We start from the raw sequence: 25,102 nt of genomic DNA, 5'->3' as shown, positions 1-25,102 counted from the left end.
TTGTGAACACCAGTACCCCTTACTTTACCAGGAGTAAGAGTTGATGGTAATGTTTGCTCCCATCAGCCTTCTGCTGTGGAGATGGCACCAAGCTTGACTTAAGGTATGTTGACTCTGCTATGATTTTTAGATAGCTGGAGTTGCATACCTTAAGCTGACCTTCTGAGTGTAGTATAGATCTGGCCTGAGGGTGGAAGGAACTGTGATATGTGGGCGCCACTCCAAGGGATGCCTGAACCTTCCTGTTCCTTCTATGGATACGTCTAAGGGAAAATCTTCTAGCACTGGTTCAGGTGTCAGGCACATGTCTACATTGAATGGACATGAGCAGCACATCTCAAACCACTAGTTACGGAAACAAGTAACTTGGAAACTAGTGCATGGTAGCATTTAATTAGTTAACTATGCATACAAAATGAGGACATCTAAATTAGCTTTTACCACTCACAAAATATCTTAAGTCCTTGTGGGTAGTCCTCCTAAAATGCCTTCTCAATGTGCAGTACGAGTGAAAAAGCTAACAGGATGTTACAATCTTTAGGAAAGAGCTAGCCAGTGAGACAAAGTATCATAATTACAGTATATAAATCCATGCTATGCTTACACCTTCAGAACTGCATGCAGTATTTGTCACCCTACCTCAAAGATATATTGGAAAAGTACAGGGAATGGAAATAAAAATAATTAGGGTTACTGAACATTCTCCATGAACAGTGATTAAAAAATAAAAAGATGGAGTTAAGAAAAGACTTATAGAGAATGATAGAGAGAAGTCTACAAAATCATGAATGACATGGAGTGGAGTCAATAAGATTATAATATAATATGTGCATCTGGTTCACCCATGAAATTAATAGGCAGAGGGTTTTAAACAAATTTAAGGAAGTACTACTTCACACAGTGCACAGTCAACCTGTGAAACTTGTTGCCAGGGGATGTCATGAAATCCAAAAGTACAACTTGGTTCAAAGAAGAATTAGATGGATAAGTATCCTCCATGAACTCATCATTGCCTATTAGCTAAGATGACCAAGTACAACCCCTTGATCTGAGTGTCCTTAAACCTCGGACAGCCAGAAGCTAGGGTTGGATCACTGTTCATATCTTCTGAAGTATTCAGTCTGTCATTAAGACAGGGTATTGGGCTAAATGGACTGCTGGTCTGACCAAGTATGATTATATTTACGTTTTTATCCCCAGATGTATAGATAAACTTTGATCATTGAACTTTTGCCAGGTGGCATAATGTTCTGTTAATCCAAAAACTTGGCAAAGTGCTATTGTGGCAGTGTATGAAACAGTTTCTCTCCCTCTCCCCCTCTGTGCAAGAATACCTCCTATGGTCCAATGAGCTCATTCCTTAGAAGCTAAATTAGACAAGTGGGATTATGTGCCCTGAAGTTCCTCTGGATGACTGACTAGCCTTTTGGTCCAGAGGTCTAAATGTTTAGCACTGTAGCTAAATTGAGTTCCAGACTGCCATCTGAGTATATGGAGAAGTTAGTGATCTAGAAAGGAAGTGGGGCACACTTGGCATCCCTTTGAGGATAAATGTGGAGGGAGGGAATGGGAATTTATTAAATCTGTGTGCTCAAGTTGCAGACAAAGAATAGCAATGGTGTGGTTCATGTAAGGATTTGTATACTGTCTTGTTTTACAGTCTCTGGAGCAGAGGTGCTTCTGAAAATTATTGGCCTGGGACCTATTGAATATCTGTCCTCTGTATGGAATTGGTAAGTTTGCTTCTTATGTACAGTGAACGGGGGACTGGAGGTAGAACACCCAAAGATTTTGTGCTGCCTTGTATGGCATCAGTATCACTTGAGCCACTTGTGAATTTGAATCAGCTGAATGCAGCTGGGGAGCTAATGATAGAGAACTCAGAACTGCAAAATATGAGGAGCCTAGTGGTGATTGTTGGGATGTAGTTGCCTTCTTTCAAAACAAGCCTTAAGCTGATAGGTTAGAATACTTCATTTCAGTAGGGGGTTCTTCAGGCAATTCCAGTATCCCCTCCAACCTTTCCCTTTTTCCATGAGCACTCTGCCCCTCTCCAAGCTAAACCATGCCCTTCTCTCTTGCTTTTCCAGCTTTGATTTTGCAGTCACTCTGTTTGCATTTCTGGGTCTCCTGGCAAGGGAGTTTAACATGTCATTTTACTTCATCGTTGTCCTGCGACTTCTTCAGCTGCTGAGGTGAGATGGAAAGAATATACAGGGAGTGGAAAACAGCAACAGAGATAGGGAGATATGTTTTCCTTCCAGTGCAATCAAGGGCTTGCTCATTGGCATGACCTAAATGGGACAGTTTCATAGAACTGTCAGCCTGTTTAGGGAATGAGATTATCTAGAGCCGTGCTCACCAACCTATCAACCGGGGGGGGGAAGGCGCTTGACCAGTTGATCGCAAAAAGTTTGGGAACCTCCCTATTTCCTCCAACCCCCAAAAAGAAGCCCCTGCTGATGCTACCTCCAATGACAATGGAGGTAGTACTGGCTTCTGGGGGAGGAGGGAGGTACCACACCCGCGCGCCACATCCAGTGTTCCAGAAAGCACATGAGCTGCTCCCTCTCTCTCTCCTCCTCCCCCCACCCCTCCTAGCAGCTGGCACAGTTCCTGAAATGCCAGTTCCGTCATGTGCTGGGGATTTTCTTCCCCTACTGACTTCCTGTGTTGGGGAAGAATGAGTGTCTTTCTCACGCACACGCGTGTGTGACAGACCTGGTGTTTCAGGAAGTGTGCCAGCTTTTGGGAGGTCTAGCAGGGAGCAGCACACATGCTTCCTGAGACCCAGGCCTGGTGTGCAGCTTCAGGATCTCTAGGTACTGGCCCAAGCTGTCTCCTCCCCGGCCTGCACCCACCAACACCCTGCCTCAGCACCATATTCCCTGACCCCACCAGCACTGTTGGGGACCACATTTAGTGAGGTTTGGGGGTTTTGGAGGGGTTGTTTTTTATCTCACTTGTGTGGCCCTGACTGACTTTTCTGTGGGTCAGAGACCCCTGTCTCAAAACAGGTTCCTTGTCCCCCTCATAAACAGACAATGCTGAAACCTTTTCTTTGACATATTTTATTTAAAAATGAAGCCTGTCCAACAAATCCCAGTTGGAGTCAAGCCCCCATCTGGCTGCAGCATCATAATATTCCTGTGCATGCACACGCGCACACATACATGCGCGTGTGCACACACCCCATCTCCAGGCTCAATTCTGAGTCTATCATACACTGGAACCCTGTGCCCTAGGCCTCTCACATCCCCAAACTCCTGCACCCCCTTATCCCCAGTCTTCTGCCACAACACTCCTGCACTATCTACACACTGCAAATTTGTGTCCTGAGCCCATCATACTCCCAGCCTCCTTTCCCTGATCCCCTCTCACACCCGAACACAAACTCCTGCACCCTCACATTCACAAGCCTGTTGCTTGCTCAGCATCCCCAGTCCCCACAAGACCCCCACACTCCCCAGCCTGGAGCCCCCTCCCTGACCCAGCATCCCCTTCTCCACCTCTTCCTGCGTCCAGATTCCCTCCCAAAGCTTGCACATCTCACCCCTTCCCACACCCGATTCCCTCATTCTAGCCCCAAAGCCCACACATCCTGTCTCAACCCAGTGAGAATGAATAAGGTCTGGGAACAGCGAGTGATGGAGAGGAAGGGAACGGGGGGGAGAGCGGGGGGCTCTTGGCTTGTCTTGACATTTAAAAAGTGATCTTGGGTGTAAAGGTTGAAGACCACTGGTCTAGAGTTATCAGAATTAATTGATGATGCTTTGAGGCTTAACCCAACCTCTTAGAATCTAGGCTGAGGTCAGATTCCCTTTCACCTTTCCCTGAAATACCTATTACTAGCCTGTCAGACAGGGTCCTCGGCTAGTCAGACTTGAGGTATGACCCAAATTGGCAGTTCCTATGTTCAGAATGTAGGAACATAGCTGTAGCTCCCAGAAATGCTTATCACTGAAGCAAACCGTGGCCACTGGTAAAACAGGTTGCATGAATTCTTGTCTCAGTTTTGATACTTGCAGTGACACCTTGAGCAATTATTTCATCTCTCTATACCTCAGTAAAGCAGGTATAATAATGTCTATCTCACAGGGTTGTTATATGGATGCATGCATCTTTGTAGAGATAATCAAATGCAAGTTTCATAGATGGACCAGCATTTGCTTTAAAGATAAATGATAACCTAATCCTTATATAGCACTTTTCATCAGTAAAAGGAGGTATAGCACTTTTCATCATTTACAAAGGAGGTCAGTATCATATCCATTTTACAGAAGGCAAATTTAGGCCAAAAGAGGCAATGTGACTTGCCCATGGTCAACTAGGAAGTCTCATGGCAGAGCTGGAAATGGACCCTGGTCTCCTGAGTCCTAGTCCAGTTCTCTGTCCCCTAGGTCAATTATCCAGGATCTCTGCTTGTTAAAGGAATACACATAAGGACTTACAAAATTAGGTTAATCACACTTATTCGCCTACCAAAGCTTGCACTCAAGTCTGTGATGGTGGTTGTGCAAGGAATGCAACTTTCTCCCATTGATTATTTCAGGAAAAAAACGAGATAGTTATGCCTGTATCTTGGCATGAGTTCAGCTTTAAAATGTGTTCTGTGAACATATGGCAGAACAAGGAGCAATGGTCTCAGGTTACAATGGTCTCAGGGAGGTCTGGGTTAGATATTAGGAAAAACTATTTCACTAGGAGGGTGGTGAAGCACTGGAATGGGTTACCTAGGGAAGTGGTGGAGTTTAAGTCTTGGCTTGATAAAGCCCTGACTGGGATGATTTAATTGGGATTGGTCTTGCTTTGGGCAGGGAGCTGGACTCAGACTCCTGAGGTCTCTTCCAGCCCTAGAATTTTATGAATGACAAGTATATGCATGTTAATGATGGAGCTGCTTATCAAAAGTGTATTTATGCATGATTTTAAGTAAGATACTGTCCTTGTCCTGAAGCATCCTGCAAACCCCTTTTTATGCATATTGTTGATCCTCAAATGAAGCAGTGGGACTTACCCATGGAAACAAAGATTATATTTGATTGGGTAAAGATCTGGATGAGGTTCTGGGAAGCCTCACTTGTCCTCTTCTTTTTTTTTTTAATGCATGTGAAGTATAAATATCCCAACCAATTGAAAGTGGGCAGTGTTACCTAGTGGATAGAGAGCTGGTACTTTGAAGACCTGGGTTCTGTGTCTGACTCTGCCACTGACTTGCTTTGTAACTTGGGCAAGGCATTTCCCTCATCTATAAAGCAGAGATAATGTTACAGCCCTCCTGTATGAAACTCTTTGAGATCTGCTGGTGAAAAGAGAGATGACATCCTATATCACTTGACCTCTGAGGCAAATATTGGTAAATAATGGAAGAGCAAAATAATTCAAAGGTTTCCAGGCTAGAAGGGACAGTTGTGATCATCTAGTCTGACCTCTTGTCTTGCACAAGCCACAGAACTTCCCCAAAATTATTCCCAGAGCAGAATTTTTAGGAAAACATCCTCTCGATTTAAAAATTGGCAGTGGTAGATATCTACCACAACCCTCTAACAGTTGTTCCAATGACAAATTTTTATCAGTGAGGGTAACTAATTATAGAACTGGAAGGAACCTCAAGAGGTCACTAGTCCAGTACCCTACACCAGGCACCATCTAGACCAGGTCTGGGCAAAATACAGTCTGCGGGCCAGATCCAGTCTGGCGAGCCACCGGATCTGGCACACAGATGCTGCAGGGATCCCCAGGCAGGCTTTCCGCTCAAAATGTGGTTGTGGGGTGGTTTTTCTTTAAAAACTATGAGTCAGGAGGGGAGAGGAGGAAAGCTTTAGGAGATGCTCTCACCCCAGCACAATCCCATTGGCTGGTTTTTGGCCAAAAACTGGCCAGTGAGAGCTGTGTGTTTCAATAACAGACAGCAATGAAGCACAAGGAGGGCTCCAGAGCACATGGTTGTAGCCATCTGTGCAGGAGTGGGGCAGACAGGGAGGCTGATTCAGTAACTACTGCTGGCTGGTAACTCTCCTGACAGAGCCTACCTCTGGTACCCTCCCTTCCCCCACTCCTACTCCTTATTTCACATACTCAAATCCTGCCCCTCTCCTGCACCCATATTCCCTCCTAGATCTGGCATTCCAATCCTCTGCCACAGATCAGTTCCCCTTCTCCCTAGTTCACAACCAAATCCCAGCACCCCCTCCTGTACCCCATTTCCCTGCCCTATGTCACAATCAACCCCCTGCAGCCCAGTCAGTGCCCCAAATCACAAGTGCTTTCACCCAAGCTCCTTTCTGCACCCAACCTCCATCCTGCAACCCTGCACCTCTTCCATTAATAGCCTAGAAGAATGTGGCTCTTGAACACTTTCCAGATTCTTGGAGTGACCCCCCCCCCAATCAAAAATGATTGCCCTCCCCTGATCTAGACCATCCCTGCATGGTGTTTGTCTAACCTGCTCTGAAATCTCCAATAATGGAGATTCCACAACCTCCATAAGTAATGTATTCCAGTGCTTAACAACCTGGACAGGAAGTTTTTCCTGATGGCCAACCTAAATCTCCCTTGCTGCAATTTAAGCCTGTTGCTGCTTGTCTTGTCAGAGGTTAAGGTGAGTAATTTCTCTCTCTCCCCCTCCCCCCTTACTATTCTACTTGAAAAGTAGTTATCATGTCTAGAGCCCTGTTTCCTCATGTGTGTCTGCAAAAATGACCAGCAGATATCTTAATTGACATCTGTAGATTTGGAGTGGATATCTGCAAATTTGCAGGGGTCTAGATAAGAAATTTGTATCTGCCTCTGTCTCTGCAAAAATGAGCTGTGGATATCAAATGAATATCCATGGATTTGCAGGGCTGTACTCATGTCCCCTATCTGAACAATCCTAATGCCATATTTCAGATCCACATTTGCTTAGCTTCAGCTTCCAGCCAGTGGATCATGTTATATCTTTTTCTGCTATCAGTATCTCCATGGCTAAATGCAGTTGCACAGTCCCCCTTTCATTTAGTAGCATCACATTGAGGAATGCCCAGTCTGATAGTGTTGTAATGCTCTTCTTTAGCGTAGCCTCTGGCTGCACCTGTAGTCAGGCTCCTCCCGTGGCTTTCTGCTGCTATATGCTGCTTGTTTTTATGCAGATTAGTAACGAGGGTAATTCCTTCCTGAATTAACTGATGGCTCTTCATCCCTTCTTCAGGATTTTTAAATTGAAGAAGCGCTACAGGAATGTCCTGGACACAATGTCTGAGTTGTTCCCGAGGATGGCCAGGTACTGCACAGCCCTCTTTGTAAGGGAAAAATAGGCAGCATGTCAAAGAAATACTAATGTGGTTCTGCCATTTCCAGGGTAACATTTAAGTGCTGATACTTTTTGTGCAAAGATATATACACACCCATGGTGATCTCATGTCCCTTAATACAATAGGGAACCAGACAGGTTAATTATTGCAGACTGATGTGTAATGAAATAAGCAGCTGTTGTCAGTATATGATATCACAATATCTTATTCCCCTGCTGCAGATCTGCTTGTGTCCATGACATATTAACTACCTTATTCTTGAAAATGTTCTGGCATTGCTGTTGATGACCAAGGAAACCGAGGATAGACCCATGTTAGTTTGCTTCATTAGAGAAATGGGTGTGAGGATCAATTATTTAGTGGCTTAATGGAAAGAATGTAAGTCTGTCAATATTCTCAGAGTTTATTTCTCACTAAGGGAGTGGTACAGACTTCCATGACTTGAGACTTTTAAAAATAGTCTAAACAAAACACTGCACAAAACATCATTGAAGGGAGATGGCCTAGATGCTTCATGGGGGATTATTGTATCTGGTAGGCAATTTTCCATCTCTCACAAACCACCACTTGCTTTTTCTCTGTCCTTGCACCCTGTGGAAAAACAGTCGTTTTGTTTTGTTTGTTGCTTTCTCTTCCAGCTTGGGTTTAACCCTGCTTATCTTCTACTACTCCTTTGCCATTGTCGGCATGGAAGTCTTCTCTGGGGTTGTCTACCCAAACTGCTGCAAGTGAGTACTCAGCAACCACCTTCCTCTGAAATGCCCATGTTAATAGCCTGGTTCAATGCCAAGCGATGAGCATTAGGGATCCTGTATGTATTTGTCTACCAGGAAAAATCCAATGGATGTGTTTAAAGTGAGAGGGGTAAAGCAGGGCTAAGTGGTAACATGCTGGTTGATGAAGCTGAGTATTTGAATCTGTGCCTGCTGCAGCTGGGGACTGAGATGTTTGTTCTATGATTATGCCACAGCAATATACCCATGTAATATGTATGGGTATGTCTACACTACAAAGTTAGTTCGAACTAACGGACGTTAGTTTGAACTAACTTTCATAGGCGCTACACTAGCGCTCCGCTAGTTCGAACTTAATTCGAACTAGCAGAGCGCTTAGTTCGAACTAGGTAATCCTCATTTTACGAGGATTAAGCCTAGTTCGAACTTACTAGTTCGAATTAAGGGGTGTGTAGCCCCTTAATTCGAACTAGTGGGAGGCTAGCCCTCCCCAGCTTTCCCTGGTGGCCACTCTGGCCAACACCAGGGAAACTCGTCTGCCCCCCTCCCGGCCCCGGACCCCTTAAAGGGGCACGGGCTGGCTACGGTGCCCGTGCCAGGTGCAAGCCTGTCAGCACCCATCCAGCAGACCCTGCACCTGGCACGGCTCGAGCCAGCCACCCGATGCCCCCCAGCCCTCCTCTCTTCCCGGGACCAGGCTGGCGGCTCCCGGGAGCTTGCCCGGGACTCCAAGAGGCGGGCACCAGCCTGGGCTAGTGCGGACATCGTGCATCGTGGACTTAGTCCACGATCTCCGCACTAGGCACAGGAAAGTGGCCGTCTAGGGCAGGAGAGCTGCCAGCCTGGCCACCCAGAAGCAGGTGTGCAAGAAAATCAAGGGGGTCCACTGCGACCCCCGACCCTGAGCCCTGAGCTTACAATGGCCATCCTGGGTCAGACCAAAGGTCCATCTAGCCCAGTAGCCTGTCTGCCGACAGCGGCCAACCCTAGGGACCTTGGAGGGGATGGACCGAAGACAGTGACCAAGCCATTTGTCTTGTGCCATCCCTCTCCAGCCTTCCACAAACCTTGGGCAGAGACACCACTCCTACCCCCTGGCTAATAGCACTCCATGGACCCAACCTCCATGACTTGATCTCACGTCCCTTTAAACTCTGTTCCAGTTCTAGCCTTCACAGCCTCCTGCAGCAAGGAGTTCCACAGGTTGACTCTTTGCTTTGTGAAGAACAACTTTCTGTTACTAGTTTTAAGCCTGTTACCCATTCCTTTCCTTTGGTGTCTTCTAGTCCTTCTTTATGGGAACTAATGAAGAATTTTTCTTGATGCACCCTCTCCACCCAACTCCTGCTTTTAGAGACCTCTATCCTGTCCCCCCTCCGTCTCCTCTTTTCTAAGCTGAAAAGTCCCAGTCTCTTTAGCCTCTCTTCATATGGGACTTGTTCCCAACCCCTGATCATTGTAGTTGCCCTCCCCTCTCCCAGCCTCTCTCTTCCCCTCTCCCACCTCCTTTTCCCAGTCTCCCCCAGTTTTGTTCAATAAAGACAGATTCCATTTTTGACCACAATTGTCCTTTATTTTGTACATCAAGAAAAGGGGCTAGGGAAGGGTAAGTGGAAGGAGGTGAGGGAGGAATGGGGTACGAGCCCCCGATGGGGAGGACTGGGCTGGCTCTGCAGGCTTCTGGGGGTGGAAGCTCTCCTGCAGCCCCCCAATTGCCCCCTCTCCCCAGATGGCAGCCTGCGGCAAGTGCAGCCGGGCTGATGGCCGAGTGCTGTGATGTGCCCAGTGTGGGCACTCCGGGCACTCCAAGCCAGGACTGCTTTGCAAGTGGGGCACCCCTGAGAACTGTCTGTCCGGGGTGGGGGTCAGGTCCCTTTAAGCGCAGCCCTCGGCTAGCCTGAGACAGCATCTGCACGCTCTAAGTCCTCCTCTGATGCCCTGCCGGCACTGCTTCCGGCCATCCTTAAGCCCGGTTCAGGGTCCACTTAATGTGGACATGCTAGTTCGAATTAGCAAAACGCTAATTCGAACTAGTTTTTAGTTCTAGACGTGTTAGTTCGAATTAGCTTAGTTCGAATTAACTAATTCGAACTAAGTTAGTTCGAATTAGCGCTGTAGTGTAGACATACCCTCTGATGCTAAGGTGTCCCTGAGAGGTACCACTTTAGAGAATGGGCTTCAAAATGCAACAAGTGTTGGCAAGAAGGAAAAATAGCCTCCTTACACACAGCTTTTTAAGCATGTAAGTATCTGTCAGCACATCTTTCCAGAGCTCTTCTCATTCTTGATTTGTCCTGGCTTCTCTGATCAGCATGAGCACAGTGGCAGATGCCTATCGCTGGGTGAATCACACAGTTGGCAACAAGACAGTTGTGGAAGAAGGTTATTACTATCTCAACAACTTTGACAACATTTTGAATAGCTTTGGTAAGAGGAATATTGGTTCTTATTGTTGATCAAAATTCTCATTTCTGTTGCTGATCAAATTCTCACATCTATTGTTACATAATGCAGCATGACCCCGTGTGAAGCTTGTGGAGGAATGAAGCTCTTAATAAATCTTGTAGGACACCTGCTGATGGTTCCTTCTTGCCCCCAATGCATGTCAGGCTCGTCCTATTCTAACTGCCCCCCCCCAATACCCCACATGTGGCTCTGACCTGCAGTACCCCTGTTCTGGATCCCTAACAGAATTCTGCTTTTACTTCTCAAACCTGCAGTATTCTCTTCTTCCTATCCTGGGTTCTGCTGTTAGCTACTAAACCCAACGGTGTAGTGATTTACAAGGTAAATAAACATAACCTGGAGACCAGCCTGAGTGAAACTTGCAGGCTTGTTTTGACTTGTGATCTGAACCAGTTTTGAATTCATGCTTCCAGAAATGAATAGAAAGCATTACTTCACTCCCTTGCTGAGCTTCCAATACTGATTTTGTCACTCATGAAAAGAATTTTTCATGCTGATTTCCCCCCCCCCCCCCCCCCCCCACTCCCACTCCCTGATTTTTAAACATGAGTCAGGCCTGGAGAAGGAGGAGGATAAGTTTTAATTTCTTTGTGGATCTTTCCAAAGTCTTGTTTAGTGTGGACTTGCCTGGCAAACTCCTGGTTTTATTAAAGACATGCCAAACTGTGCTCTGGTGTTATAAAGGTCTAACCTAGAATCACTCCACTGTCCTCAGTGGGGGAGACTCCAGATTTACTGATGTAACAAAGCAGAATCCGTCTCCTGTCAACAGCACCCAAGTATTTTGGTCTCTGTTGACCACACTAAAATGAGGTATCTTCTGAAAAGGAGGGAAGCACATAATAGGGGTAACAGTCATTTGTAATGACTTTGAAACTGGTTAGGTTGGATAAAGCACTTCTTTGGTTATTTCTTTTCTGTTTCCATACAGTTACGCTGTTTGAGTTCACAGTAGTCAATGATTGGTACATCATCATGGTAAGTAGATCTTGGGGTACTTAGATTTTTTTCTCGTCAATTTACCATCACTCTTGCAGGGTAAGATTCTCTGTAGCATACCTCATTTTTGCATCTGAGGGAAGGCAGCCAGCTTTGGCTGAGGTGGATGGTACAAGCCAGTTGCACTACCTGCCAGGATCTGCCCTCCAGAGGAACATCACTCAGCTATCTTGACAAGCTGGTTGCCACTGGCTGATTCAGCGCTGTAGAGCTTGTGTTCTCTGAGCAGTTCTGAATGGTTTGGAGGAGAAGATGGCAGATTCTGAATGCTGCCCACTTACTTCCTGTATTTCTGAATAACGTTGTTCAGTCTTCTGAATGCTCCTCTCTCTTCTCTCCCCTACTAATTTATCTATTTGAATGTCTGCCATTCTCTGCAATGCCACACGAGAAATCTGCTTTGGGATAACCTCAAGATCGTTAATCTAAAGAATTCTAAATGTATCATGGCAGACCTTTTGGTGTAAAGGTGGTGGTGACCTCACTCTTCAAGCACCTCTTTACTGTAGCTTAGTGTCCTAGATGACACACTCTATATAACTAGCTAGATATGTAGACAGCTATTGCTACATTTTTCTGTTACACATGTAATAGTGATGGGTGCATTTACACACCTAAGTATTATATGGGAATCTGTGTTCAGCCCTTTAAAAGAAAGACCAGCCTCTAGCTGGTGTTATGAGTATTGCGGGTGCAGCCCTTGGGGTTAGATATGTGAGGTGCACTACTTGTCTCTCATTTCATGAGGTACAGAGTTATATTTGGGGTGCCTGCTGCTTTTTCTGCTCTCGGGATTAATAGCAACTTCTCTTGTCTTTTCATGCCACTGAACTGTCACTTGTTCCTAGGAAGGGGTGACCTCACAAACCTCTCACTGGAGCCGCCTCTACTTCATGATTGTCTACAGTGTGACAAAGGTAGGTCCTCAGACATTTTTGCCTTCTTTGGCATTTAATGCACTTCAGGCAGTCTTGCTCCACTCTAATGGAAGAATCCAAGGTCAGTTAGAGAAGTTCTCCTCTTTTTACAAAGAGTAGTTCAGATACTGTCCAAATCACTTTCACTAACTTTGGAGTGGCAATAACTACAGGTGTTGCCAGCGTTGACACATAATTTAGCTGGATAGGAGTGATAGTGGTATGCAGTGGTGCCTCATCTTATCACACTACCCATTCCCAGGTCACTGGCAAGCTGTTACACAGACACATCATGTAGACTCATGAATTAGAATTTGTACTCTCCCTCTGCTGAAAGAGGGGGTGGGTTGAGGGAATGCAGCCGAAGTTCAGATGGAAGTGTTTGGAAGGGTATCCCAGTTACAAACCTTGTGATGCTTTATTCGTTCTGATTCCCTTACCAGGTGGTGATGACAATCATTGTTGCCTTTATACTGGAGGCTTTTGTGTTCCGCATGAACTACACCAGAAAGAACCAAGACTCAGAAGGTTAGTGCAATGCATGGCCAACCTATTGGTTTGTACGTCTTTGCTCCCAAAGTTTGGCTTGTCAGTGTGAGCAATAATGGTTGAGTAGAGAAGCCCTGATTTTTATGACTCTTTGCATACACCCATAATTCTGTAGGTGCAAACAGTTTAATATTTAAACACAGCAATTATCTGATTTCCCCCAGCTCAGGTATCTGGAGGTCCAATGGCAGCAGTTGTAGCAGCAATTTTTTTTCATTGCCAGTTCATTGCACACAGAATAGACCATAATGTGTAGATCCTTTTTAAAATCAGACCTTTGGCTCCCCCAGGATCTTAAACTGAAAGAACCCTCTTGGTCCACTATACCTGCCAACTCTTAATGTTCTTTTCTAACGTGTTGGTGAGATGTGCCTCCTCTTGCCAATCCTAGTCTGAGGAGATGGTCCCTTTGGCTGGCCTCCTGCTTATTCTTGTACAGCCAGATATTTGGTATGATGCTTTAGAAGAATATGAAATTTAAAAAATCCATTAATAAGGAATAGGAAATGAGCCTTACTGTAATACTCAAGGAGTTGGATCAGTTTATTTCAACAAAGAGAAGACCAAGGGATGATTTGATTACTGTTTATAAATAAATAGTGGGCAACAACAATTGACAATGGGCTTTTAAGCCTAATAGACAAAAGTATAACTAGACATTGAGGGTACATCTAAACTACATGGCTCCTTTGGAGCCTTGTAGATTTGTTTTTTTGGCAAAGGGAAATGAAGCCGTGATTTAAATAATCGCGGCTTCATTTAAATTTACATGGCTGCCGCGCTGAGCCGACAAACAGCTGATCAGCTGTTTGTCGGCTCAGCGCGCTAGTCTGGACGTTCCCCTGCCGACATGAAAGCCTTTTATCGACATCCCCTGTAAACCTCATCCTATGAGGCCTAAGGGGGATGTCGATAAAAGGCTTTCAGGTCGGCGCGGAGTGTCCAGACTAGCGCGCTGAGCAGACAAACAGCTGATCAGCTGTTTGTCGGCTCAGCACGGCAGCCCTATAAATGTAAATTAAGCCGCGATTATTTAAATCACAGGCAAAGGGAAATGAAGCCATCTGTCTAATCTACATGCCTCCATCGACAGAGGCATGTAGTCTAGACACATCCTGAGACTGGAAATGAGATATGAATTTTGAAGGGCAGGAGTCAGCAACCTTTACAAACCAAAGATCCAAACGACATCAAAATTGAGAACAAAGAGCTATATAAGAATGCAGGCGTCAAGGCAGGGATTGGAGGTGTGGGGGGGCTCAAGGCAGAAGGTGGTGGGTGCTGGAGTTGGGGGAGGAGGTGGTGGTCTCAGGGCAAGAGGCTGAATGTGTAGGCAGGCTCAGGGCAGAGGACGGAAGCTGCAGAGGTCAGGACAGGACTTGAGGGGGCTAGGACAGGGGATGGGAGTACAGGAGTCATGGCAGTGGCTAGGAGGGGCTCATGGCAGAGGGTGGGAATGCAGGAGTGAGAGCAGGAGGCTGAGGGCCGGAGATGGGGGTGCAGGGTACGGGGTTGGGATATGTGGTGGGACTTGGTGCACATGGAGTGTAAGAATCAGGGTGGGGGAGGAGGGTTAAGGGCAGGGGGTTCAAGGCAGGAGGCCTGAGGGGAGAGGGCTTACTAGAGCTACCCACGGTGGTGAAGATGGTGCTGCTCCAGAGTGTAGGGTGGTGGGCGCAGTTTCTGAACCTCCATAGCATCTCCTCCCAGGGAGGAGGTGGACAGTGGTTTCTACCCCACCCCTGAGTCTCCCCGAGTGTGTCTGGGGCTATGGAGATGTTGGGCTGTGGCTTCCAGTTAAGTCCTCCTCCCTCGTATCTCCTGGGATAGGAGGGGGCCACTATGCTGCCCCTGATGTCTTGGAGGTGGGGAGTTTATCCTGAGGTGTGTGAAGGGGCTGCCAGACTGCAATTTGTGGCCACCCAAGCATGTCATGGATGAATGGGGGCTGCCAGGCCAAGCTTTAAAGCCCTCTTGTCATTTCCTGGGGTCAGGGTTATATAGGGAGTGGGGAGAGCTGAAGCTAAGCCAGGGCTGCCTGATGGCTGCCCGGCTTCTCCTGGGCTGTGGCTGTAGACAGATGGCTGCCCTGTGTGCTGGGGCTGGAACCAGGGCCACAGTCTGCCTGCTCTTGGGGCTGCACTTACGGCCCTGGCCCTCGCCCTCGGAGTGCCACACCAAAGCCCAGATTCAGATCCAAAAACCATACAGCCCACCCTGGGCAGCCAGGCAGCCACCATGGGGCCCGGGCCCCCCATTCTCCAACCAAGCCCACCACCAGTAGCAGCTTACCTTCCAACTGCAAGGCAGGTGAGTGCTGCTGTATCAGAAAGCAGGCAGGATTACAATTCTTTGTGCACCCTAGAGGCAACTCCCAACAGCTGCCAAGAGAGCCATATGTGAGCCATAAGTTGCCAACCCCTGAGTTAGGGTAATTAAACTTTGGAACAATTTACTGCAGGTTGAGATGGATTCTCCATCAGTGGGAATTTTTAGATAGATTGGTTGCTTTTTCCAAAAGATCTGATCTTGTTCAAACAAAAACTAATCCAGGACAGTTTTCCGGCCTGTGCTATGCGGGAAGTCAGTCTGGATGATCAGTGGTGTTTTCTGGCCATATAACCTATAGAAACTCTTTAGAAGTATTACCTTTGCTGATTAAAACTGACTTCCCAATGTCATCTTCTCCTTTTCTTTTCCTCCCATTGAAGAAGAAAATGGCATTGTCCTGGAGAAGATCATCTCCAAGGAAGAAATGGAAGCAGTAATCAAGCGTTACAGACGGAATTGTCCTGCCTCTGAAATCTCTGAGTTGCAGAACGTTGCACAAATAGACAAAGACAGGGTAAGAAGAGAAACTGGGATTTGGGCCACAATCCTCAGCACTTCTGTGATACAACATCTAGGCTTACAACTGGAGTTTAAAGGAGTGCTTTTGCTGTACAGAGGAAACCTCTTTCCACATGTTCCTTTTTGTTCTTGTTAGTATCTGCTCTCTTGAAGGGACTCTGGGTCGGTGCCTGCAGATTAGCATAAGTAAAACTCTGGCCATGGGAAATACTTGGTGGTAGCAGCCTAAAACAACTCCTTTCTTGAATCCAGGAAGAAAGCACTTCTCAGAAGTGTAGCCCAAACACTTTTACCACAAGAGAGCTTGAAAAAAGAAAACAAACTAATCTCTGATAGCGGATTTCTCAGTCTTGGATATGCATACACATACCTCCTGGAAGGTAACAGACACAAGAATCAAATCATAGCCTTAAAAGGGTTATTTTATTAATGAAATAAGATATACTTGGTTGCTAGGTGTTGAAAGCAATTGAGAAAAGAATAAATTAAAACACCCCATGATTCATCTTAAAGTTAGTGTGGGGGGAGGAGCATATGGACTTAGTATAGAGAAGTTTAACTAAATAACAAAACAAAGAAAATAACCTGATCGTGTCTAAAGAGACATTCCCTACCTACTCTCACATCCATGCTTCAAGGTCCAGTCCATTTCTATGCTCAGTATTCTTTCTAAGCATGGCAGTCCTGCCTGCAAATACTTATCTTCTTTCCCCAGCTCCTGGCTTAAACTCACACAAAGAAAAAGAAGCAAGCATGATTCCTTTCAATTCAGAGCTCAAAATCTTCTCCCATTAGCTCACTTGCCTCCCTGCCAATACCTCCTAGCTACCTGAGTTTAATCCTTTAGACACAGAATGCTGCGATGCCAAGAAAAAGACAGCACTCCTCCTCTCCATCACAAATTGGAATTCCCTTTTCCACTGGTATCACAAAATGGATATTGTGAAGCCTTAAAATGATCTTAAACTGTCCCAGGCTACAGTTCTTCCCTTAGAGCTCTGTCTCTCATACTGGTGGGAAGATTTTAAATGGATTTTTTTTTGTAATAGCTGGAATTTGCCCCTTCTATTGCAATCCCAAACTGTCAACACCAGACTTGCTGTAGTAGTCTACAGCAGTGTTTCTCAAACCAGTGGTACGAGTACCCGTAGGGGTAGTTGAGAGAAGCCTGGGGGGTACGTCAACACAACTGAAATTTGGAGAACTGAATTTTTGTTTTAAGTTTTACAGGGTTTTATTATTTTTTACTTTTTACACCCAAAAATTTCATTGCACACCCAGCTACGATTAAGTTGCATAAACAAATGAGTTGCAATGGTAGAAAAAAGTGTTTGTATGTCTGAAAAATGTAGGTACTGGGGATATTTACTTTTTTTTTTAAAGGGGTATTTTATTAAAAAAAAAGATTGAGAAACACTGGTCTACAGCATGTTTGCATAAGTTGGCTTGGTTGGGTCTCTTATTGCCTGGGTGTTGAAATGTTAAGCAGGTGTGCACACAGATAAAATTCAGGACTGGAATTGTGAAGGTTATATCTGCCAGTGAAGAGGCAATTTTCAAAATGTTAAGCCTAAAAGTGGCTCTAACCTCAACCATGTCTATTTAAAGGAAAAGTTTAACATTTGAAATAAAGTTAAATCAGTAACTGTAGGAATATTTTTTATCAGTTAAAAATTCATCCAAAATGATCACACAGTAATTTAGACTGCTGATCTCTACTTGTGTGAGTTGAAACTGTCCCTTGAACAAGCTGGTAGGTATAGGTGAATGGGGAAAGCTTTGCTAGGCACAGTCTCCCTCAGAAAGCTTGGGTTCTCATGTCACCACTGACCTTGCTGTAAACTAGTGGGGCAGGAAGTTAGCAGAACTGGGTTCTTTCCCCCTATTTTATTAATATGTCTATTTTGTTTTCTCAGCAAATATCGATACTGTTTCAGGGACGGAGATCAAGGACCAAAAGTGACTTAAGTATGAAAATGTATGAAGAGGAGATACAGGTAGGAAACATCATGTCGCAAACATCCTCATATTCTGAGTAGTAGGACCAATTCCATTGGTTAGAATGTTTATTCATTCTTTATATTGGGAGTCTTTCTTTCAGAGGAACTAGACAGCAGGATGCTGTGTGACATTTGTATATGGCATATAAAAAGCATCTCACTATATTCATAACCTCTTAATTTTATATAGCCCCTTAAAAGTCAAAGTACTTCATAAACTGTGCGCATGCACTTGTGCATGCACCACTGAAGTGAAGTGCTCTCCAAGGTGAAATACAGCACATGTTTACTAGTCCCAGCACACAGCCTGGCAGTTCAGAGCAGGAGATGAAGAATAAGAATTAGAAAAACCTATAAACTATGTCTGCACTATGCAGTTTCCAGTGGTGCAGATGCTCATGCTGATGCTCTAGGCTAATGGGAGAGAGCTCTCCCATCACCTTAATTTTCCACTATGTAATTAACTACTGCCACTTATTTTAATTAAGCAGAGTTTCTCCTGCCAACATAGTACTCTAGGGTATGTCTACACTACAGCACTAATTCGAACTAACTTAATTCGAATTAGTTAATTCGAAATAAGCTAATTCGAATTAGTGCATCTAGACCTAAAAACTAATTCGAATTAGCGTTTTGCTAATTCGAAGTAGCATGTCCACATTGAGTGGACCCTGAACCGAAGTTAAGGCTGGCCGGAAGCAGTGCTGGCAGGGCATCAGGTTAGGACTTAAAGCGTGGAGCTGCTGTCTCAGGCTAGCTGAGGGCTGTGCTTAAAGGTACCCGACCCCCACCCAGGACAGACAGTTCTCAGGGTTCCCCGCTTGCTTGTCTAACTCGATGAGGGACAGCAAAGCAGTCCTGACTTGGAGTGCCCTGAGTGCCCACCTCGGGATACCACAGCACTCGGCCATCAGCCCGGCTGCACTTGCCTCAGGCTGCCATCTGGGGGGGTTAATCGGAGGGGCTGTCAGGAAGCAGGAAGCCCTGCAGGAAAGCTTCCACCCCAAGGAGCCCGCAGAGCCACCCGAGTCCTCCCCATCGGGGGCTCGTGCCCCATTCCTCCCTCACCTCCTTCCACTTACCCCTCCCTAGCCCCTCTCCTGATGTAAAAAATAAAGGACATGTGTGTTCAAAAATAGAAACTCTCTGTATTTAACAAAACTGCAGGGGGGATTAACCTCTGGGGAGACTGGGAAAAGGAGGTGGGAGAGGGGAGGGGGAAACCTGGGAGGAGGGAGCAGGAAGGGGAAGAAGGAGGAGGGGAAGTATCAAACTATGGTACGCCGTATCTTCAGTACTGTGTACAGATGTGGTCTCCTCACCTCAAAAAAGATATTTTGGCCTTGGAAAGGGTTCAGAAAAGGGCAACTAAAAATGATTAAGGGTTTGGAACAGGTCCCATATGAAGAGAGGCTAAAGAGAGCTTGGAAAAGAGGAGACTGAGGGGGGATATGATAGAAGTCTATAAAATCATGAGTGGTGTGGAGAGAGTGCATAAAGAAAAGTTCTTCATTAGTTCCCATAATAGAAGGACTAGAGGACACCAAATGAAATGAATGGGTAGCAGGCTTCAAACTAATATGCGAAAGTTCTTTTTCACAAAGCAAATGGTCAACCTGTGGAACTCCTTGCCACAGGAGGCTGTGTAGGCTAGGACTATAACAGAGTTTAAAGAGAAGTTAGATAAAGTCATGGAGGTTGGGTCCATAGAGTGCTATTAGCTAGGGTGTAAGGATGGTGTCCCTGGCTTCTGTTTGTGGAAGGCTGGAGATGGATGGCACAAGACAAATGGCTTGGTCATTGTCTTCGGTCCATCCCCTCTGGGGTACCTGGTGTTGACTGCTGTCGGCAGACGGGCTACTGGGCTAGATGGACCTTTGGTCTGACCCAGTACGGCCATTCTTACGTTCTTATGTTCTAAGCTCAGGGCTCAGGGTCGGGGGTCTCACTGGACCAACTTGATTTTCATGCAGACCTGCTCCTGGGTTTGCATGTGCCCTTTGGTGGCTAGGCTGGCAGCTATCCTGTGCCTAGTGTGGAGATTGTGAACGTTTGAGGCCTCCCCCCAAACCTCGATGAGGTCCACGATCTCCACACTAGACCAGGCGGGTACCTGCCTCTTGCAGCCCCGGGCAGGCTCCTGTGAGCTGCCAGCCTGGTCCTGGGAAGAGGCGGAGGGCTGAGTGGCAGCAGGTGGCTGGCTCATGCAGTGCCAGGTGCAGGGTCTGCTGGCTGGGTGCTGGCAGGCTTGCAACTGGCACAAGCACTGTAGCCAGACTGTGCCCCTTTAAGGGCTCCGGGGCCGGGAGGGGGGTGAAAGAGTTTCTGTGGTTTGGCCCAGAGTGGCCACCAGGGCAGGCTGGGAAGGACTAGCCTCCAACTCGTTCAAATTACGTGGCTGCACAGCCCTTAATTCAAATTAGTTAATTCGAACTAGGCCTTACTCCTCGTAGAATGAGGTTTACCTAGTTCGAATTAAGCACTCCTCTAGTTCGATTTAAATTCAAACTAGTGGTTTGTAGGTGTAGCAGTTATTAAAGTTAATTCGAACTAACGGCTGTTAGTTCAAATTAACTTTGTAGTGTAGACATACCCCTATATTGGTGCTTAAGTCAGTACAACTTGTGTCACATGGATGTGGATTATTTTATACCAACATGCACTGCAGTGTAAACATGGCCCTAGATTAACTGATTAAGCAGTTTCTGCTAATATTCTTCAAACATAGGATGTCTCTGCTGCAAAGGACAGTTGTTTTAAAGCTTCCATCTTTCCCAGTTTGTCTCATATCAGTAATTAGATGAATTTACCCTATTAAATACCACCACTGTGGTAAGGGCACCTTTGTCTCAGACGGAGAGATGTATGGTGTTAATGGTCTAGCACCTCTTAGCCCTGAGGTACTCCTACCAAGCTAATCCTGAGCGTGTTGGTGAAGAAACATCCACAATCAGTCTGAACTGTGAGTATAGACTAGAGCAGAGTTTCCCAAACTATGGGTCAGAACCCAAATATGGATCACCATTACATTTCAAAAGGGTTGCCAAGTGTCTCCTCAGGTGGCCTCTCCTCCCCCCGTTTTTTAATTGCCTGGGGTAACCAAGTCTTCCTGAATTGTCAAAATGGGTACCCATCGGGAAAAGGTTGGGAACCGCTGGTCTAGAGCAAGTCATGGGCAGCATAATCCTTTTTATTCCTGAGCCTTGCCCGCCTTTGCCCCATCAGGTCTGACTCGGTCAGGGAGGATACCAGTTAGCACTGCAAACTGTGTGTGTGCATGTTCCTCATTTCATTGCCTTGGAGGCTTAATGTGACGTCACCAGGATTGACTGGAAAACAAGCTGTCCCTTTAATGAAAAATTGAGGGTTTGACATGAGTAACGAGTGTTAAACTAAGCAAAGACTTTAAGAAATGAGATAGAGACTGACCAAGCCCTCCAAGCTAGCAATAGCCCAGCAATTAGGGCATCTCCGTGTTCAAGACCGTGATCGAGCAGGGACTTCAACCTGAATCTTGCACTGCACAGGTGAGTGCCCAAACAGCCAGGCAGGAACTTGGACACTCAAAGTTCCCCAATAAAAATTTGTTTGAATCAAAGTCTTTGACAAAAAGCTGCTGACTCACTCTAGACATCAGAGCCTTTTCAACACCAGTGACCTTGTTAATGCAGAGGCCAAAGGAACTGATTGGGTCCCTGGAACATCCCATGTTGTATATGGTGGAGTATGCACCAGAAAAAACCCTTTCTGAAGGGAAGGGGCCATTAAGCCCCAGGAAAATTTGTCATGACTAATTTAATGATGCAGAAATTGACTCCTCTGGTATTCATCTTTCTGGCGTCCCTTCTGTTACGAGCAGTAGGATGAGCTGTGAGAATAAGTCTGGTGCTTATCCTTAATTGTGGTCAGAAATTTGCTGCAACTGTTTTCGCTTATAGTGATTCAAATGACCAGTCAGCCCTTAGTAAATGAGTCTTAAATCCTGCACAGGAGGCATGTCAATGGAAGGTTAAATGCACTGGGAAATCCTTGCAAGGACATCCTGCTGTTGCCAGCAGTAGTGGTGAGGAGATGATGCTTTGAACCCCAGAGCTGAGAGTTTAGTGTTTCCAGTCTGCAAATGTTATAGCAATGCCCAAGTTAAGCCTTTCCTGTCAGCGGCAATAGCTGTATCCAAACTTCACAATGGAGGGAAAACACTCTGTCTAAGTCCTTGCTGTTTACTAGTGCTAAAGCATTTGAGAGGTATCACATGCCAGGTTCTCTTGTGTTTCACTTGGATGGGGAAGAGGGTGCTATTTAGGACAGTGACAGGGAGGTGGGGAGTTGAGTGTGTTATGAGTACTACTTATTGCATCTGATCTTTGTTCTGTTCAGGAGTGGTATGAAGAACATTCCAGAAAAGAAGAAAACCAGCAGCAAGACGTCTTCCCATCCAGAACCCCTCTGCCAGCTTCAGGCCTCAGGCAGCGTTCTCAGACAATTATCTAGGCCAAACTAGTGCAAGCCATTCGTCTATGCAATAACCTAATAGTATTATTTTAGTGTGTGTGCGTGTGTGTGTGTGGATCTCTTCAGTGTATATCAGTTAAGTTTTGGTTTTAAACATCTCTTCCCCTGGAAGACATCATGAGTGCTTTTCATAGTTTCAAAGCAAAACACCCAGAGGACTCAGAATAGGATTGTTGGAACAAAAAATATATAAAATCTTGAGCACAACCATATCTCTGTCACTGACTATTGAGCATCTACTACAGAATACTTTGTTGTCCTTCCAGTCCTAGACGTCACCAATATGGACCTATAAATTGTTTTACTAGTCAGAAACCACTGGTGGGGTATTTAATCCTTTGAAAGAAGGAAATAATGCTGACCTCACCTGCTAATACTCAAGTGCTTAAAATATATGTAACATTAATTCTTAAATAAAAGGATCAGGGAGCAAGTTTATTTCCCTTCCCATCTAGTACCCAGCAAGGGGGAAGGGTGAGACATTAACCGCTTTATTCTGAATCTGCCTCTTCCTATCTACCTGGCTTATTGACCATTCTAGAGATGCTACCAGTAGCAGTTTTATTCCTGCAGAGCCCATCCAACCGCTCTGATATATTCTTTGGAGGGTGGCTCTCTAGGACTGAGTTCCAGCAGTTCTTTGGATCCTTACAAAAAGTTGTAAGACATGGCAGAGTTCTGGAGCAGTGCCCTTGCTCAAGTTGTCGACCATCTCCCCAGTGTTCAGTACAAATGTCTGGGCTGTGCTATTTCACATAACCATCAAACTCAGGCTGTCTTGGTTAGTGGGTGAGATACAGGGGGGTGATTGAGCCTTTGCCATTCCACCATCCAGTTTCTCAGCAGAAGAGCTGGGCCTGGTGTAAAAATGAGATAGGCTTCTGCAGCACCAGGTTAGTGACTTAGCTTCATGTAGGACTGGATCGAGGATATCTGGGGCAGAATGTGAACATGTGGGTGCCCAATGCCTCTGCAATCACCAGTAGGAGTAATGCCTCCTCTGATTCCCCAGGCAGATTGTGACCACATGGGAACCTTTTATCCTTCTTTGCCTTATCTCTTGTAAAAATTTTGCCTCCCCTGGGAACTATTAATTGATTAATTAGGGCCAGAGTACATACATAGAAGCAGCCTCTGTTCTCTGCTCTGCTACTGACTTACTCCATGACCCTGAGGAAGGCATGTAATTATGCTTCTGTTTCTGGACAATGGGAGTAATGAAAGCCACATATGTAAAGCAAACCACTATCTGTGGCTAGAGTGCGCTGTTACAAAAGCATCTAATCATGGCACATATGCAGTGGCAGACCAATGGAGAGGTTGCCATGGCGCATCATCTTCGAATTTTGGGTGAGCACCAATAAATTAAAGTGAAAGCTTTTGACAATCTGCCCCCTCCCCTCCCCTAAAAAAAAACCCTATTACATAGCAAGCTGCCTCCTTCCTCCAAAATCAGTATTAATCCAGAGGTGATATCCTCTTTTCCTTGGAGTTATAGACCCACTGCAAAGGACCATATCACACTATATTGGGCAGGAGGGGGAGAGTTTCCACAACTATGTGGAAAGTCCATTTAGGAGCTACTCTGTCATTCCCATTATGGCCTATGGTTAGATTTTTAAAAAATATCTACATGTCCTAAGAGCCCAGTTTCTGGTGAGTGATGCTCCTAAGTCTCATATGCTTTTGACAATCTCCCCTTCCATGGGTAGTGATTCAGTGTCCTTATTCAGTGGAGGTGATGGGCTGTGCTGGTGTTCACCATGCCTGCACCCACTGCATGCTGCTGGTCCTCACTGCTGCATTGTGGAATTCATCGGAGACTCAAATGAAACTCTTTGCTGCTTCTTTGTGTGAAAGGACATCTGAGCACTGCCGAGCTTCCCTGCGGAGAAATCATGGCCATTTTCCAAGTTGTATGTCATACCTCTAGGATGCTCACTGGTGAGCGGCCCTGAAAAGAGCACATGCTTGCTGCTGCGATACATGGATTCCTAGCTCTGGTGTTTTATCCTACACTAGTTTCTAAAGGCTGCAGTAGCACAATTTTTGCTGTTAGTTGCTTGTAGGAGGGAAAGCGCCAGGATTGTAAGGGTTAAAAGCCAATGCAGCTGCTAGGGAAGTAAAAAAGATATTTTTCAAAGCCATCATTCAGGCCTTTTTGCATTACTGGAGGGCAGAGGGACTAACAGAGGAGGCATGAACTGCAGAGCATGGAGTGGAGTTTTCAAGCAAGAACTCATGTAATATGAAGGGTGCACAGGATTGCTGAAAGACAAGTTCCAGCGTACACGTGACACTCTGCCTTCTGTGACTTTTATTGCTGAGATTTTCATTTGGCCTGAAATATGCACTGTATTTTTTTTAAAAACTGAAGAGGTTTGCAGAGGTTTTTTCCAAATGACTAACAGTCACAAGGGAAAAAAAAAGTTTTGTGTAGGGGGCATCCCCTTTTAATCATCCTCCCCATCCCCTTTCTTAGACACAGACTTACCATAACTACAAAGACAATCATTTTGTAGGGATAAGGGAGGAAGCACTGCAGGGTTTTGTATGTTGGCAATTTGTTTATATACAAAGTATATAGGACCTGTCTGTTCAACTATCTATTTTTTTTCCAGGCACATAATAAAAACATCCTCTGCTACACAGACAGCTGCCTCAGCTCCTCTTTCCTGTGTCAGTTTTGATAACCAGTTGGTTTGTGGTTGAGCTTTTGCCAAACTGAGAGGATCCCTGTCCACCTTCAGTTTTAGTCTCTAGGCACAGAAACCCTCCCTGTT

The 25,102-nt window shown here is 45.6% G+C and overlaps 1 protein-coding gene across 4 annotated transcripts in view; it reads left to right on the top strand.

The window, feature by feature from the left end:
- Positions 1–24,972, top strand: part of TPCN1 (two pore segment channel 1) — a 72,676-nt gene extending 47,704 nt beyond the window's left edge. For all 4 annotated transcript variants that reach the window (XM_075898207.1, XM_075898206.1, XM_075898208.1 and 1 more), the window contains 11 exons: positions 1,661–1,733; positions 2,091–2,195; positions 7,190–7,261; positions 7,931–8,020; positions 10,338–10,453; positions 11,424–11,470; positions 12,340–12,408; positions 12,852–12,936; positions 15,669–15,802; positions 17,724–17,804; positions 22,185–24,972. In XM_075898207.1, the coding sequence (XP_075754322.1) occupies positions 1,661–1,733; positions 2,091–2,195; positions 7,190–7,261; positions 7,931–8,020; positions 10,338–10,453; positions 11,424–11,470; positions 12,340–12,408; positions 12,852–12,936; positions 15,669–15,802; positions 17,724–17,804; positions 22,185–22,298 (986 nt within the window). In that variant the 3' untranslated portion in view covers positions 22,299–24,972. The remainder of the gene's footprint in view (positions 1–1,660; positions 1,734–2,090; positions 2,196–7,189; positions 7,262–7,930; positions 8,021–10,337; positions 10,454–11,423; positions 11,471–12,339; positions 12,409–12,851; positions 12,937–15,668; positions 15,803–17,723; positions 17,805–22,184) is intronic.
- The last annotated feature ends 130 nt before the right edge of the window (positions 24,973–25,102 follow it).

Source organism: Pelodiscus sinensis, chromosome 15 (genome assembly GCF_049634645.1).
Source record: "Pelodiscus sinensis isolate JC-2024 chromosome 15, ASM4963464v1, whole genome shotgun sequence".
Lineage (NCBI taxonomy): Eukaryota > Metazoa > Chordata > Testudines > Trionychidae > Pelodiscus > Pelodiscus sinensis.
The sequence above is the reverse complement of the archived record's forward strand: the minus strand, read 5'-3'. Positions and strand labels throughout refer to the sequence as shown.